The sequence below is a fragment of the Podarcis tiliguerta genome (assembly GCF_965153285.1).
Source record: "Podarcis tiliguerta genome assembly, chromosome: 18".
Classification (NCBI taxonomy): Eukaryota; Metazoa; Chordata; class Lepidosauria; order Squamata; family Lacertidae; genus Podarcis; species Podarcis tiliguerta.
In genome coordinates, this window is record NC_139551.1 from 98,751 (window position 1) to 115,774 (window position 17,024).

General features: G+C 50.9%; 1 protein-coding gene across 1 annotated transcript; it reads left to right on the top strand.

The window, feature by feature from the left end:
- Window positions 1-10,036: 10,036 nt before the first annotated feature.
- Window positions 10,037-15,855, top strand: LOC310668271 (retinal homeobox protein Rx1). Its single transcript, XM_083421298.1, has 3 exons — window positions 10,037-10,143; window positions 14,019-14,274; window positions 15,160-15,855. Exons 2-3 carry the CDS (start codon window positions 14,032-14,034, stop codon window positions 15,601-15,603), a joined length of 687 nt encoding a protein of 228 aa, XP_083277424.1. The 5' UTR covers window positions 10,037-10,143; window positions 14,019-14,031; the 3' UTR covers window positions 15,604-15,855.
- The last annotated feature ends 1,169 nt before the right edge of the window (window positions 15,856-17,024 follow it).

Here is a 17,024-nt window from a genome sequence, read left to right on the forward strand (position 1 = left end):
AGATTAGCAAATCAGTCCAGGCAGCTGTGTGTGTTTCTGCTGGAAGCAGCCTCTCCTCTCTTCCAATCCCTGTCTTGTCTCCCATCCAGACTTTCGATCCTTGATCAAGTCTTTCAACCTAATCTGTTTGTGTCTCCCTCTGAGCTGGATTCCGGCACCTTGGTAACCCCAAGGTATTCTGGCCCCTGCTCCTCTTGCCAGCACATGCCGTGGAGGGAGAGGGGGGATTCTGAAGTGGGAATCCAGCTTAGCTGATGGGAAAGACTCACGGCTATGAAGCACAAACCTTGCGGCCAGGCTAATGCTACCAATGTCCAGTTATCTAGCTGCATCCAGCAGCCGTGCAACAACCGTTCATCTTGTCGCAGTTAAGAAGAAAGGCCTCCCGTTGGTCTCTCTCCCCCCTCACCGCACCCAGCCCTGGTGACTTTGCATTCCTTGGACAAAACACTGGGAGGCAGCAAGAGGGTTGCTTCTATTGGACAGTTGGGTTGAATCCTGCACCTGCACTTTTCATGACATGCCCGCAAGTAACGAGGAATAGAAACATACTTGTTGATACAGTAATAATTAGCCAGAGGATGGATGGATGGATGGCTACGTTTATATATCTCCAAGGTGTACGTGGTTCTCATCCTCTCCCTTTTCATCCTCACAACAGCCTGGTGATGTGAATCAGGCCAGGAGACCCTGACTGGCCCAAAGTCACCCCGGGAGCTTCATGAGCACCTTAAAAGGTTAGTTAGCAGGGACCCAAGGGTCAGGCTGCCCAAGCCTTTACAATGCAGGAAGCACAGCAGGATTCGAACCCTGGTCTCTCCCAGTTCCTTTTCCCACACTCTGGCCACTGCACCACACAGGTTCCTCAGGTGTCAGTTTGCCCAGACCTGTGATTGCCTCCTATGCAGGTGGAGGCCCATCTTTTAGGGGGGCACTGCTGGAAGGGCGTTTCATATTTTTTTGTACTGTCCATTGTATTATATATATTTTTAATGTTTCAATTGCTTTTTGATGCAAAATGACTGATCAATGTAATGATAGCTAATAATAATACTAATAATGCCAAACTTTCCAGGGAAGGGGCTCGGCATTTCCCTTAGCGCAGGCCCTGCTGCAGCCATGACTCTTGCCTGTTGTCGGGGCAAGCCAGGCGTCCCCTTGACACGTTCGCTCTCCGCAGGTACCGTGAGGCTTAAAGGTAAGCGTTCACAGGAGGTTGCCAGCTACTCAGATGGCTTAATGCCTGCCTATTTTTGTGAGGTCTAATCTGCCTGGAACTTCTGTCCCCAGCAGACTAAGCCAGCTGAACCCTTTTAAAATATACTGTGGGATTCCAGAAGAAGAGCGTGGAACTGGGCCGGAGGGAGGTGGGGTGTGGGATTTCCTTCTAGACCCCTCTCCCCCTGCCATGTTTCTGTAAAAGACTATCAACTGCTCTAAATGCAACTTGAAGGGGCAAAAATGAAGTGGTATGGAATGAATGGATATAAAAGCTATCCGTTTGCTGCAGTGTTTTATGGTTGAATTGCAAAGGATCAGAGTTTTCCTTCTCCCTGATGGCCTCCCTTCCCAGGCGGAAAAGCCCCATCTACCCCCCCCCCTCCCTCTCCAGCACATGCGGAAACTGCCTTCTTGACTGCTGGACCCACTCTTGGTCTTGTCTGCTCCATCTGCCAGAGCCTGTCTTTGCATGCAGGAGAAGCCCCTAGCCCCCCGAGGGTTCGAGACCCACTGGCTACACTCAGCAGTGGAAGCCATTCCGGGGGTTGTGGCCACTGTGGCATCCTGGCAGCTTCTAGGCGCTGCTGCAGCTGAGAGCTGAGTGCAGGTCAGGACCAAAGGTGGGCAAGCTGCCCCAGAAGGAGCAGGACGTGTCCCCCACCAGAGGTACCACCCCTCCCCCAACACCCCATAGACCCCAAAATGTACATAAGACTGTACATATGAGTGAAAACAACATGCAAAAATGGATTATACTAGGGGACATTGTACTAGGGTACATATTGTGCAAAATTGCATGCACAAATGTGTATTAGAAATCTGGAGTAAAATGCTGCTGAACTTTCATGATTTTTTCTTTAAAATGCAAACCGATGTGGGAATGTGGAGAACCGAACTAAGGGATGGGAAAATGGGAAACTGAGAGAAAACAAAATTAATAGATTTGCCAAACCCTAATTTCAGTTGCCACTAAAGTCAGGAAGGCAGATCTGATCCCTTCTGGGACAAATCCATCTCCTCAGCCACCTCTCTTTGCTTGCAGAAATGGGATGCTTCTAGCAACGTTATGATCTATTACACCTGGACCTCGACCTTGCCAGAGCCTGAATGAAAACTGAAATGTGTGAGAGAGCAAAGGCTGGAATAGGAACTTTGTGTTTGCAACCAGGAGAGAAGGACACGTGCGCAGGAGCTATTGCTAAAACTCTTGAGGAAGCAGGATGGAAGGAAAGATAAGAAAGTAGGTATGTCTCATGATTAAGCCAGTAGATGCTAGCAGAATGAATTATTGCCCCATGTGGACGTAACTGCCCCTTCTCTCGGGGCCCAGGAGCACTTTCCTTGGTATCAACTGGGGGAAATTGGAGGGCAGGTTCTGCAAATCCCAGTTTCTGGCTCACCCCTGATTTCACTGCATTTTCAGAAAATGCCGGCCCGTGTCTTACGCTTAGTTTCTGCAAAGTAAGTGGAGGATCCTGCTCTGCTCCGTCTACGCAGGGGCCCCTGGCCTCCCTTCTGCCTGCCCTTCTCTCTCTCTTCACCAAACAACCCAAGATTAAGAATCGTAATGAAACAATGAGCTAGTTAATAAGACCTGATGGGATTGATTACTGAGAATGATAACACATTCTCACACCCCCCCAAGCCCATTTCGTCCAAAGGTCCCAAAAGCACGTCAGCAATATATTAATTAATTGACTAAGCCCAGTTAACCTCCTCACAACACAAGCACTGCAAGGGGAGACGGTTCTAAGTGTCGCGACGGTTTTGGATTGCAGTGGAGCTCAGGCTCTGGGGACGATGGCCGGCTGCTGCGGTGATGGAAAGCAGTGCAGGGGAAACCCACACCTGCAAGACCAGCTCAACCTGCTCAGGCCTTGCAGGTTTGCTTTGGGACTCAGCCTGCACCCAGAGCAGCCGAGTGGAGCCAATAAGGGCACCTGTTTGCCTCTGGGGATTATTTCCGCTGTGGCCGGACTCGGCATCTGTGCCAGGAGAGGGTATGGAGCGGGGGAACTGAACGTTGTGTGCATGTTGTGTGAGTTTATTGGGGGTGGGCTGGGAGATCTTTGGCTCAATGCAACAATCCCACATCTTCACCATCTGACCTGCACCTCTCCAGGGCACAACTGTGCCAGGACGGCCGCAGGGCTGTGCCAGCGCTTGGAGCATGCAGCTGTCACCTCCAGCTTAGCCTTGGATGTGGCGGAAATGGGGCTGGGGTGCGTGTAATCAGATTGATGTCCCAGTGTAATCTCGCGGGGCTTAGACATAACTCAGGGAAACTGGGCATATTGTCATGTGGGAATGCCCCACACTAGCGGCTTTGGGTTCCAGGTGCTTGTCAGGAAGAAGAGCGGCACAGAGACTTCTTCCGGGTGGAGTTGGCCAGAGGTATCAAAGCTAGTGGTCTCCCCTTCTGATGCTACAGGCATGGAGAGCACGATTTTGTAGCCCCAGTCCTAGGCAGGCCGCTTTCAGAATGGCACAGTCCCTTCAGAAGGGTGGGTGCTCTGCTCAGAGATGGGGGTGCAGAATGATGGGCTGGCTGCGGGCTTCCTGACTGCCCACTGTTGGAAGGAGGGTGCTGGGCAGAGTGGATTTCTGGTCTGATCCAGGAGCAGAGGGCAATTGGTGACTACAAGAGGGATCCGCAGCAGCCTGCTGAGATCTCCTTTTTGTGTTTCAATGTTTGTCCAAGGGTGTTTTAATTGACACAGGGATTGGTGCCATAGGTTAATTAAATGTGCGGTGTGGGGCTGACCTGAGTCTGATCTAGCAGGCTCTCCCTAGGCCCTCTCAGACATTTGGCCATCACTAGCCCCCCCCCCTTTCCAGGGCATAGAATTGTAGACGTGGAAGGGACCCCAAGGGTCATCTAGTCCAAAGAGGGGCGGCTGGCTGGCTGGCTGGCACCCCAAACAGGAGCATTCCTCGCTGCATTCCACATTTTTATGATTTCTAGATGCAGCGGCAGAAGTATTGTGGTGGGAGGAAGCCTCGAAGGACCTCTGAACCCCTCTAACTAGTTTCTTTCTTCCTGCTGCTCACCTTTCTGCCCGATAAACTGCCCTTGGGTGTTTTGGGGCCCTTCTGCATTCCACCCCACCCTGATCCAGCCTTGCCCCCATCCAGCAAAGTTCTCTTAATGAACTGGAAAAGTGCTAAGTCCTTTTAAGAGCTGGTCACGTGGCCTCCCCCCCCCCCCAGGCCATCCAGCTCTTGGCCTTAGTCCCCCCCCCATCTCCCCAATCCTTTGCCCCCCCTCCAGTAAGCTGACACAGCGTCTCTAAGTGTTATCAGCTTTGGTGTCTAATAGGCTTAGTCAAGTTTAAAACTGTCATTTGAGTGAACTAAACCCCCTTGATACCCCTGCCTTGCACCTCTTTAGCCAATTTGGCTTCAATTAGGGTAATTGGGAAACGAGGAAAGAAGTGTAGCATTAATATTTTAAAGTGATGAAGTGATTACAGGACCCGGCCTAGGAAGGAAATCAATTTGCTATCTGCGTCTTGGGAAGGCAATTATCATCATTGGGCAAATAATCGCCCTGCGGCTTCTTCCTCCTCTCTGCTCAACACCCTCCTTTGACGACACCTTAAGGAGGTTAGGTGGGGGGGGGCAAGGAGGGGGGGCCTGGCAGGGTGTGGAAAAACTAAATCCTCACACCGCTGAGGCTGGCAGAGGGCAGCTGGGTGAGCCGCTTTCCTTCCTGCCAGAAACGGAACCCTGCCTGAGATCCGTGGCTCCAGGACAGTTACCTTTACCCTGAGATCAACCACTGTGCCTTCTGGTCCCAATCCGCAGCAAATCCACCCCCAGGTGAAATTTGAGCAGCAGTGCATCAGTGGCATTGTGAAGCACCTCACAGGCCCTGCACCCCAGCAGAGGGCTTGCCTCAGTTCCCCACAGCTTCCTAGTGGTGCTAGTCCTCATGATTCTGAATGGGCAGGAACCTGGGAAGCCATCTTACATCCAGCCAGACTATTCATCTGTTTCCCCCGGTATGGTCCAATCGTCAACTTTTTCAGAACCACAACCCACTTTTAACCAAAACAGGCATGGAGCCAAGACCTTTCTTCCTCTTTTGCCCTGTATTTGGAACCCGCCTTGGGTCAGGCTGTGGATGTGCCTGCTTTGGTCAGGGGAAAGGCAGGGCTGCTTAGGAGACCAGCCTTTTCTGCAGGGCAATGTGTGAGCATCTTTCCAGCTCATCCTTCCGTCCCCAGGGACACTAAGGACAGCTCCTGCGTCTCTTTTTTAACTGACTCTCAAGCTTACAATCTAAGAAGAATGACTCCAAAGTAGGTTGGGAGGGAAGAGGAAACGTGGTTCTTAGTTACAAGTTATTCTAATAACTTTATATCGCCTTGCAGAAAAAGTATATTGGCCAAAATTGCATCTGAAAACATTTCTATATTGGGGGAAATATACACTAAAATGCAGGTGGTTTTTAGGAGGACTTTACAAATTAATGAATCTCAAACCAATGCAGAAACATGGAAAAATGGATTTTAAGACTGGGAAAATGAGAATCGGAGAGAAAGGAAGGTTAATCTTCCCTGGTCATCCTGCACATGTTGTCGGCTCCCATCACCCCCCAGCCTGGTAAATGGTGTCAGCCTTATGCTGAAAGACTTGGGGGCTCTCAAGGCCCCTCACCCCCAGAAGGAGGAGGAAGCATCTAGCTTGGATCCGAGTCTCTCTTTGTTGTGACGTTAAATGCTTGCCTTTGAAAATAAAATAAAACAACGGTTATTTTTAAAAGAACTTTTCTTCTTTAAAAATTGTTTTGCACATGCATGTGTTGCAGTTGGTGAATACTAGTGGCTCATTTGCTCTCTTTCTCAGCTTTGCGGGTGGGCTGCTTATTACGCCTAAATAGTTGATTTAATTGAAATGTCATTTAATTAATGAAATGAATTTAAAGGAGCCCGACTCCACTTGGGACAGATGGTGGAAGCTCAGGGGTGGTAAAATCAAGACCAAATTGCCTTCTGGTTGAAAGAATGCCAGCGCTGCACTTCTAGGGGTGACAGCCCCCAGTGCTGGCTAAGTGGGGGGGGGGGGCGCTGTACAAACTCAAAAGCACTCTGTTCCCCAGCTGGACATTAGAGGGAAAGCACGCTGGTCCCAGCAAGAAGACGGAGTGGGAGAAGGAGGTGCAACGAGCGCCATTAGAAAACGATGCAGGGTTCTTCTTGCACGTTTTAAATCAGAACCTATTGGGTCAAGCCAAAGGCCCATGGAGTCCGGCATCCTGTTCTCACACTGGCCAAGCAGATGCCCCAGTGGGACCCCCACAAATAGGGGGCATCTAGTCCAACCCACTGCAATGCAATGCAAAGCATCCCTGACAGATGGCCGCCCAACCTCTGCTTAGAAACCTCAAATATAAAATCAATATATAGTATATAGTATATATGCAGATGGTGACAGCAGCCACGAAATTAAGAGACGCCTGCTTCTTGGGAGGAAAGCAATGGCAAACCTAGATAGCATTTTAAAAAGTAGAGACATCACCTTGCCAACAAAGGTCCGTATAGTAAAAGCTATGGTTTTCCCAGTAGTGATGTATGGAAGTGAGAGCTGGACCATAAAGAAGGCTGATTGCCGAAGAATTGACGCTTTTGAATGGTGGTGCTGGAGGAGACTCTTGAGAATCCCATGGACTGTAAGAAGATCAAACGCATCCATTCGGAAGGAAATCAGCCCTGAGTGCTCCCTGGAAGGACAGATCCTGAAGCTGAGGCTCCAATACTTTGGCCACCTCATGAGAAGAGAAGACTCCCTGGAAAAGACCCTGATGTTGGGAAAGATGGAGGGCACAAGGAGAAGGGGAAGACAGAGGACGAGATGGTTGGACAGTGTTCTCGAAGCTACCAGCATGAGTTTGACCAAACTGCGGGAGGCAGTGGAAGACAGAAGTGCCTGGCGTGCTCTGGTCCAGGGGGTCACGAAGAGTCGGACACGACTGAACGACTAAAAAACAACATAGTATATATTTTCATTGAGAGAGAGCTGTTGGAGAATCCAAACTAAGCCTTCGTTATTTGAGGGGGGAGTTGTTTTTTTGAAAAAGCTATTTGTGCACAGAAAAACAAAGGCACAAGGCAGAGGAGCATCTTCTCGCGATACAAAAACGTTTGAATCTTTTAATCCTCCGCAGGCCAAACAGCAGTGCCATTGCTGGATTTTGCTGTTCTCGCCAAAGAAAACCTGAGTTTGTGTGGGTTGTGCTTCCCTTAAAATCCATTTGAGAAACCAGCCTCTGGAAGACTTGCAGGAGACAGAGTGTGGCCAATTTGTGTACCTCTGCCATATCAGTAAAGAAGGACACAAAAACAGTTTTAAAATAGGCCACCAGCTTGGTGGTTACAGGTGTAAATGAGTTTAGTGTTGGGCAAATGGGCCTCCCCACCACTAAGGAGGCAGAGGGCAGCAGAGGCTACGATTCTCCCTCTGCCAAAGACCAGGAACGAACCCAATGCCATATCTGCCAACGTTGTGGGCAAACCCTCAGACAGGCCCAATTCGCCTGAGGGGACAAATTCCTCCCTGGACCCAAAAGTGGCAACCCTGAAACCCATCGCAAGGTCCCTCCAGGAGCAGCACAGAGCAGTATTAAGGTGTTAAGCTGGCAGCCGTTGATTGGTCCCAGGTGGCAGGTGGGCAGAGTTGAATCCTGCTGGCTGGCGGTAAAGGCTGGAGCCCGAGACCAAGCCATGGTGGGCAGGAGATGGCGCTGGGATGTTGCCAGGCTGCACGCATCACGTCACCAGGAAGTGGGCAGAGGATATTCGGGGGGGGGGGCATTTCTCAGACCAAAGGGAACCTGCGAAGCTACCTTATTATTTTTGCTGTGGGATGCTGGAGGCCCTTGATGTAATCTTGCTATATTTACAGCGCTGCACTGAAATATTGCCTTTTGCATGCTACTATATTTGCTATTGTGTTGTTTTGCTGCCTTCATTTCATAATAATTAAATTGTTTTTGCAAATGTGTTCGTGTTTTCTTTGCTGTGAGCGTGATGGTGTGTGTGTGTGTGTGTGTGTGTGTGTGTGTGAAAAAGGCACAGAAATACAACAAAGACAATGTAACTACGTTTTAAATCCTATGCTCACAGTTTATACAAAATAGAACATTTCAAAGCTTACATTCTAAAAAGCAATCATGTTATGAGTTCCATCAGATTATTCACTTCCCCAGTCTAGAACAAGGCTGGGAAATCTCAGAGCCACCCCCCCCCCCCAGAAGCCTGCATGGAAGAGATTTTGGCCCTGACACTGAAAAAGGTCACTAGGAAAACTGCATAAAAACTTGTGTATCATTCGGAGGAATTTGCACTAGAACACTCATGAATTTTCATGATGAAATAGCAATAATTGCAAACTGATGTAGAAATTTGAAGAACCGAACCTAAGACTGGGAAAAGTGAGAAAGTGAGAGAAGCCCAAACTAACTCAGCTGCCCCCCCCCCCCATAGTCCTGGCAGGTGAATGGGAGCGGCCTAGGGAGAGACAGAGCTCCCACCCACAGCCTGCATTTAAAGCACATTCAAAGCGCATGGCTTCCCCCAAAGAATCATGGGAAGTGTAGTTTGTTAATGGTCCTGCAAATGGTAGCTCAGGGCCCAGGCTTCTTTGGGGGAAGCCATGTACTTTCAAGGTGCTTCAAATGTCTGCTGTAGATGTGTCCCCCCCCCCCCTCTCCTGAGGGACAAAACGTGGGGCAGACCCTGGCTTGTGGGCTTCCCAAAGATGCATGTTTGAGAGCAGGATACCGGCCTCACCCAGCCGGGCTCTTCGCAATGGTCAAAGTATCTCAGGACATTTTGGAGGCCGAGGTTGCCATGCCTGGTGTCAAATGCAAAGAGGTGCTTTCCAGATAACGGACTAAAATCCAAGGGCCACAATAGTTTCTCCACCCTGGCCACACACAGCCAGGCATCAGGCAAGCTGCCCAGGTTGGGGGGGGGGTGTCAGAGGGAGGCCCACCGTAAGGCCTGGTCACTTGCATTTCGGAGGCCGAAACTGGGGCGGAGGGGGAGGCCTGTGGGCCATGATCCTGCCAGAAGCTTCTCTCCTGCTGCATGTGTCTCCCTACACTTCCACACACATTAGGGCTGCTGAACCTGCTGCTCGATTGTGCCCCGGGTGCATTGGTGGCATTACGCCACAAGCCGCATTCAGCTTCGCACCTGACCCCCCCCCCCCGAAAGCGTCCTTGCTGGGGCTTCCAGGCTCTGCCAGGCCAGTTCACCCATCCCTTGGCTGCAGAGCAAGGAGCCCAAGTTAGGAAACTGCCCTCCCCCCCCCCCCCCGGCCCTGGGATCCATCCCTTCAGCCTGCTGCCCAAAGACAAAGGCCATTGTTTCCGCCCTCCCCCATTTGTGTGGTGCCCCCTCTTTTCTTCTCTCTGTGTCTAATCATTCTTTCCCTCTCCTGTAATGAGGGGATTACGAGGGGAAACTGCAGCGGGGTGCTTTTGTGTGGAAGACAATCCAAGTGGGGAGGGGGCGGGCGCCGCTTGGCCCATCATTGCGGGGCCTCCTCGGTGTCCCCTCCGCCCCGCCAGCCCAGCCCAGCCCAGTGGATGAACCAAGGGGACACTTAGAGCAATTACTTAGCCAGAAAGTAACTGTCAATCATTCTTAAAGGGGAAGGCCTCCAATTAATAACCTCGTCCTAATCCGCTGGACTCATTTCCAATCTGCAAGGGTCCGGTGACATCTGCAAGACTAAATAAAGAATCTCTTTGGGGCTTTAGGCGAGGTGGGCTCCGTGACAGCTAAGGCGACCACTGAGCATCTTGGCTGCCAAGCGAGAAGATTGTGAGCGAGTTAGCCGCTTGTTTGGCTTCCTGAAGGGGACCGACAAAGTTAAATACTTCTGAGCAAATCCAAGTAGGGCCGGGAGCAGGTAACAGAGCCTTCGTAACCATCTTTATTTTCTCTTCTTTCCTTTCGATATTATTATATCCATCGCTTGTTAATGTTGCTGCCCTTGGGGATTTTGCCGAAGGTTCATACCAAATCCTGACAGAAAATTGAGACAAGTAGATTGTTGTCCTCTCCGTTCCAGAGAGTGCTAGAGGTTTGCTATGACCCCCCCCCAAAAAAAAAATATAGAGGATAATTGCTTTTTTCTTTTCTTTTAACAATTTGAAAGGGAGGAAGGAGAGCATAGCAGTAAGTTGCAGAGGGGCCCAAACTTAACCCCTCGACCCCACCTAAATAAAATTGCCCCTGAAATCACAGAATCCCAACATAGATGTAAATAATAATACAAATTAAGGTCATCAATAGGCAGTTCAAGCTGATCGGCTGAAGCAAGAATATAAGACCCAGCCCTAGTTGACCCGATTTCTACATTCCAGGAAGCGTCTCTCTCCTTCCCAAGAAGGCCGGCTTCATTGATTTCTACAGCTGGGAACTTTTATTAATTCCTCCCCAATATTAGACCATATTAGGAGGGCATGGGGACCCCCCCCCCCAAGATTCCAGAACTGCAAGTGGGCCCAGCAAAAGGCCCTTTTGCCCCCCATCCCGTTTCCAGTCCCTGTAACATTTCCGGAAAGCAAAAGTGTCTTTTAAGAATAAATCAACATTCAGATAGCAACTAAATCCCCAAGAGATTGTGCGTCTCGGCGATGCTTTTCCTTTCAATCTTCGAGCTTAAGAACTTAAAGCTAAAAAGGGGAAAAAAACCTGCTGTGGATAAGGTGGAGTTGATTGTTTCAAAAAGAAAAAAGATATGAGGGGGGAAAGACATACTGAGCCTGGCTAGGACAATCAGGCAGGGAAAAGTGGATAAATAAACTGTCTATTTTTCTAACTACATAAATTTTAGCTAAGACCTGTTGTTAAGAGTTTGAAAATAAATAAATCAATTCAGCACATCTTTTGACATCCCCTCTGCCTTCTTGAGTTCTGGGAAGGCCAAGAGGCTGAATTGTGGAAGGAAGTGTTGGACAAAGAGAGCGAAAAGTGACTCAGTTTCTTTTCCCAGGAAGTCCCTTGTGGACAACTCCACCCAACCTGGCCTGGGCACAAATCCTGCAGGGCGGGGGGGCTACAGATGGAAATGCAACAGGGTGTTAGAAGAATTTCGGTGGGGTGGGGCGGAGAAGGGAAGATGTCTAAGAGACAAACTTTCTGTTGCAGTGTGAAATTATGTACAGGGAGGGGGAAATCCATTAATTTCAGTTTCTCAGGTTTTGCGGGGGGGGGGGCAGGATTGCGCCATTTCCATTCTTAAGTTTGATTCTCCACATTTCCAGTTTGTTGCTGGGCAGAGCAAATATTGTTTTGTTTTAGGGAGAGTGACTTAGGTAGGTTTGCCTTTAAACCTGAACCAAATTAGATTCCTTCCCCCTTCTAATTTTGTGTAGGGGATCCAGAGGTAGCTTGGCCTGAGGGCAGGATCCAGAGCATCACTGAGGGTGATGGATCCAGCCCAGGGAGAGGGGAAAGGCATAGCAGACCCAACAGGGACGTCTCCTGCACAAACAACAGGGCTATACATTTATTTTTTGCGATTATGTTTATATCCCCCCACCTTCCTTCCTAAGGAGCGGGCGGGGGGGGGGACAGGCATCAGTAAGTGATCAAACAGTCTTTAAAAGAATTACAAAAAGCAATTCTGATGCAGATTGGGAAGATGCCCAAAAGACATTTAAGGGAAAGGGAATTCCACATTGTGCAGAAGGAAACTCCCGAAAAGGTGGCATCACCTGCAGAGTAAACGGGACTATCGCGGGGGAGACAGCCTTTCAGGTCTCCTGATCCCACACTCTATAGGGCCTTTTACACCTTGAACTTAGCCCAGTGGGTGGCTAAGTGGCAGCTGGTGAGAGCGACACAGGCGGGTTGCACAGGAGAATTTCCTGTTGGATCAGGGCCCATGCAAATTACTCGCCACCTCCCGAATCAATATAATCCCAGGAGGCCACAAATGCTTACGCTGCACTAAGGTATGCAATGCCAGTTTTGCAGGGAGCAAAAATGATGGCTCAGAAACACAAACACGCCCCCAGCCTCCCCCCCCAGCAGCGTTCATTTCAGGCCACTTTAGAAAAGCTTCCCCCTTCCCAAAATCATTTGCTGTGCAGCAGGGACCGGGGACAGTTTTCAGCCAGTGAGCCGCAATGTCATCGTAGGCAGTCTTTGGAACAGCAGGAGACATGGTGCTGGGGATGGGGAGGGGCTCAGATGCAAAACTGGGTGACTCTTCTGCACAAATAGCTACACCCCAGCCGCACAAAGGTTCACACACACACACACACCATTCTCCATCCAGGCCAGGGAGGGGCAGCCTCAGAGGAAGCTGCAGGGCCAGGCCAGAGAGGAGGGGGATAGTAGCCCTGAGGGCCCCACAGAATTATAGCGGGAGGCACTTGGCCCCTGGGCCTGGGGCTTCCCATCCAGATGTGGGGAGTGGGAAATTCATGTCCCTTCCCACACTGTGACAGGAGAGGTCCCGTTGAAATCAGTGCACCATTGAGCCTGCTCTTCGTACGGCGCAGGGGGACACAATCCTGCCCCCCCTTTCTCTGGATCTCCAAACTGCAATGATTGCTACTCTCCCACAACCCTCCATCCCTCTCTCCTTTTATACCTCACCCTCCTGTCACCATAATTAAGTTGGCTGCGGAGGTCCTGGGGGAAACGCAGAAGGAAAAGAACAATCCACAGCATGCCATTGGGAAACTGAGGCTCGAAATCCTTAGCAGCTCATTCTGCCAGTGGGCAGAAACTCATTTTAAAAGGAGAACATCTCTGTCTGGCTGGAACAGGACATCTGATTGCAAGTCCCGTTTGTGTTGCTATGTAACTGAAGGCTTGCAACCCGGACATTGTTACAAGGGCACAAACCGGGGGTAGAGGCTGGTCCATTCACGTAAATGGGACATTGCCCCGCCAGCCTCAGTCCACTCTCACCCAGCCCCCCCCCCTTCCTGCCTTGCAATCCTGTCAGCTTCCTGCTGCTCCATGGGCTCAGTGTCCCCCGTGCAGAGCTCAGAAGGAGGCAGGAGAAGGGACTCCCGGGGGGAGCTTCAGTCCCTGGTAGGGCTGCGAAGGGACTCCCTGTCTGCAGCCCCTGTTGCCCCACAGAGTGAGAGGGACCCATGGCCACTTCCTCAGTTCCTCTTTGAAACAATTGCCTTGTTCAAGGCCATGAGGTCTAGAATCTTTGCCTTTGGGGGCAGGACCATCCCTTGCCTTGGTAGAAGGTTACCCTAGATGTGTGTGTGAGGGGGGGGGAGGAAGTAGTGGCACGAGACAGGTGTCTCCTCGTCCGCCTGATCCAGGGATTTAGCCAGGATCAGGGCTCTTGTGGTGGAGCTCGGCAGACACAGCGTTGTGCCAACTTGGGAAGCAGCAGGCAGACCAGGAGCCTCAGACCGCTTCCACCTGCTGGCCTCCCCCTTCGACCCAGGAAAAGGGACCAGGTCTGCTTGCTCTCCCGCCTTCTTCATTTTCTTCACCGAAAGAGTTCAAATCTGAGGTACTAGCACCCTACCCTGCTTTTAAACAGCTGCAATCAACTTTTGGGAATAATTAAATTGCACTAAATTGTACCCGAGGCAATGAGCTGGTCTGGGATTCTGCTCCCAAACTGTTGATATTTTTAATTGTTGTTAATTATTATCTGCAAAAGGGGCATTGACCAGCAAAGGAGGAACCAAGCAACCCACCGCTCCTCTACCCATCTCTGCTATGTGACCCACTATATCTGCCCCTGAAAAGTACGCTGCTCAGAACTATCCGGAGTTCTCTGACTTTTCTGCGCAGATCGAGGGCCGAGATGTTCCTCAGCAAGTGCGAGGGGGAGCTGAGCGAGCTGCCGAAGAGCGTGGACAGCGAGGGGACCACGCCGGAGAACCTGGACGAGGAGCAGCCCAAGAAGAAGCACCGCCGGAACCGGACCACCTTCACCACCTACCAGCTGCATGAGCTGGAGAGGGCCTTTGAGAAATCTCACTACCCGGACGTCTACAGCCGCGAGGAGCTGGCCATGAAAGTCAACTTGCCAGAGGTCCGGGTTCAGGTGAGCAAGAACAACGAGGAGCTCTGGGGACAAAGCGGTGGAGCAGGTGGCACTGCCATGATGGGGTCAGACCACTGGTCCATCGACAGCAGCCTCTCTCAGCCGTGGGTCTCCAGGTGTTAGGGGCACTGGGTGCTTTTAATAAGGGGGCTGGGCTGTTTCTCCCTCCTCTTCTTTGAATTTATATACCACCCTATCCCCGGGGGTCTCAGAATGAAATCAAGATATAAAACCACAAAATGCATAATAAAAATAACATCAACCCAATAGCATAGGATGTAAATCAGATCAACCAAAGGCCTGGTTAAAAAGGAACGTTTTTGCCTGGCGCCTAAAAATGTATAGTGAACGTCCCTGGGGAGAGCATTCCACAGACAGGGAGCCACTGCAGGGAAGGCCCCGGTCTCATGTTGCCACCCTCCTGACCTCTCGAGGAGGAGGCACGCGAAGAAGGGCCTCAGAAGATGATCTCAGGGTCTGGGTAGGTTTATATGGGAAGAGGCAGTCCTTGAGATATTGTGGTCCTGAGCCATTTAAGGCTTTATTGGTCAGAACCAGCACTTTGAATTGGGCTCAGAAACTAATTGGTGGCCAGTGCAGTCGGACCAGGATTGGTGTAAGCTGCTCAAACCGTCTTGCTCCGGTGAGCAACCTGGCCGCTGAATTCTGCCCGCTGAATTTATTGCCATTATCAATGTTTATTTTTAATATATATATTGTTTTTCTGTTTTTAGCAATTCTTGTTTTTATCTGTAATGTAAGCTACCTTGAGTGCCCTCAGGGGAAAAGGCAGGGTGCCAATAAATATATAATAACAACAACAACAACAGTGATGATGCTGATGATGCGCTGGATGCTTTGAGAAGGTGCTTCTCCTTTTCGCAGGTCTGGTTCCAGAATCGGAGGGCCAAGTGGCGCCGGCAAGAGAAGATGGAGGCCAACTCCATGAAGCTCCACGATGCCCCCATGCTGTCGTTCAACAGGCCCCCCATGGCCCCCAACGTGGGGCCCATCGGCAACTCCCTCCCCTTGGACCCCTGGCTGACCTCGCCCATCTCCAGCGCCACGGCCGTCCACAGCATCCCAGGCTTCATGGGCCCCACGCAAGGCCTCCAGCCGGCCTACACGGGCCACTCCTTCCTCAACAGCCCGCCCGCCATGCCCCAGAGCATGCAGCCCATGGCGCCCGCCGCCTACCAGTGCGCCACCACCTTTGTGGACAAGTACCCCCTGGAGGACGTGGACCAGCGCAGCTCCAGCATCGCTTCGCTGCGGATGAAGGCCAAGGAGCACATCCAGACCATTGACAAAACGTGGCAGCCCATTTGATGGTGGGGCAGGTGACCCACCGTGCCAAACGCTGGCCAGGAAGGGGACAGAGGAAGGAACTGACACCGCGTGGTCTCTCGCCAGGCGACTCTCAGCTTCTTCCATCGTGGCCAATGACTATGATGTGGCCTCTCAGGCACTGCGGACGGCGTTTCCGCTTCAAGCCAGCCGGGTTTACGCTGGCTAATGGCGATGGTTTTGCTGTCATAGTCGGGCGTTGCCTCGAATGAGAGAATTTAGCACCACGGACTCAAAGACCCAGAAGTTTGGCAGTTTGGGCTCTGCCATATTCCTCTTCTAGCAGATATTTGGGGGATATTCTGAGTTGTGGATTGGACTGGTTGGGTTCAGTGATTCCTGCACCCCCTGGAAAGGGGATATCAAAAACAAGAAAACAGAACCAGATGCCCTTGGCAGGGCTGTGACATTGCACCAAGTCACTAGTCCTCATAGAGGGCAGATTCAGTCTTGGAGCAACTGATTTGTATTGAATGCAGGAGAACAAAATGACTATGAACCCTCCCGACTGGCACCCATCAGTCATAAATCCCTCCAGGCCAGATGGACAGCTCCTTTGTTTCTACCCAAAGCAGCCTGCTACTGCAAAGCAGACTGCATTCCAAGTGGGCACACCACTTTCTGTTTGCTCTGCTTTTTCTTGGGTAGACATTTCTCTCTGATGTTTGTCTCAGTATTGCCACATTTGGTGTGATTTCTATGCAGCAGAGTTCAGCCAACAGAATGAAGGAGGGGGAAATATTTTCTTTAATAATTTCTCGCTTTCTCACTTCTTTCAATCCATCTCAGCATAGTGAGAAAGACCGGTGTCTGCTCAGTCTGCTACTCAGACGCCTTTTGCTGGTCTCAGTGCAGGACAGAGAGGTTTGTGCGTGTGTTGAAACTCGCTTACTGTACCAGGTACCAGGGGCATCTGCTGCTCCACACATTTTGCCTTCACCCCCCCCCCCCCGGGACTCTCCACCGCGCACTGAAGAAGGGAGTGAGACACTCAGGCTGCAAAATGCTCCTTACCTGCCTTCAGCAACCGGTTTGCTCCCCAGGCTCACATTCCCAATCTGTCAATATGCAGTTAGCAGCACTGGTGCCGACTGGTGCTTGTTGCCCCAAAAGAACGGGAGCTGGGGGGGCAGGGGGGGTTGGGAATTAAAGGCTGCCTCAACCCCCTCATTTCTCATTTAAGGTGGGTTGTAGGGCTTACCCCAAAAGTTGCATTTTGCACATGCTAACTGCTCCAATCTTTGCTCTTAGAGCAGCTCCCCCCCCCTTAGATTGCAGAGTATGGAGGGGGGGGCTGTAATCATCATTAGGAGTGCAATCCCACTTAACCTTTCCCCTGTTATTAATCCTAATGAAAATTGCCCCCGTTCCGCCAGAAACATTTGCGACTGACGAAAGGGTCT

Coding starts and splice junctions, on each gene's coding strand:
- LOC310668271 (XM_083421298.1), top strand. CDS start 14,032: ATGTTCCTCAGCAAGTGCGAGGGGGAGCTGAGCGAGCTGCCGAAGAGC. Junction 14,275..15,159: donor TGCCAGAGGTCCGGGTTCAG/GTGAGCAAGAAC, acceptor TCCTTTTCGCAG/GTCTGGTTCCAGAATCGGAG.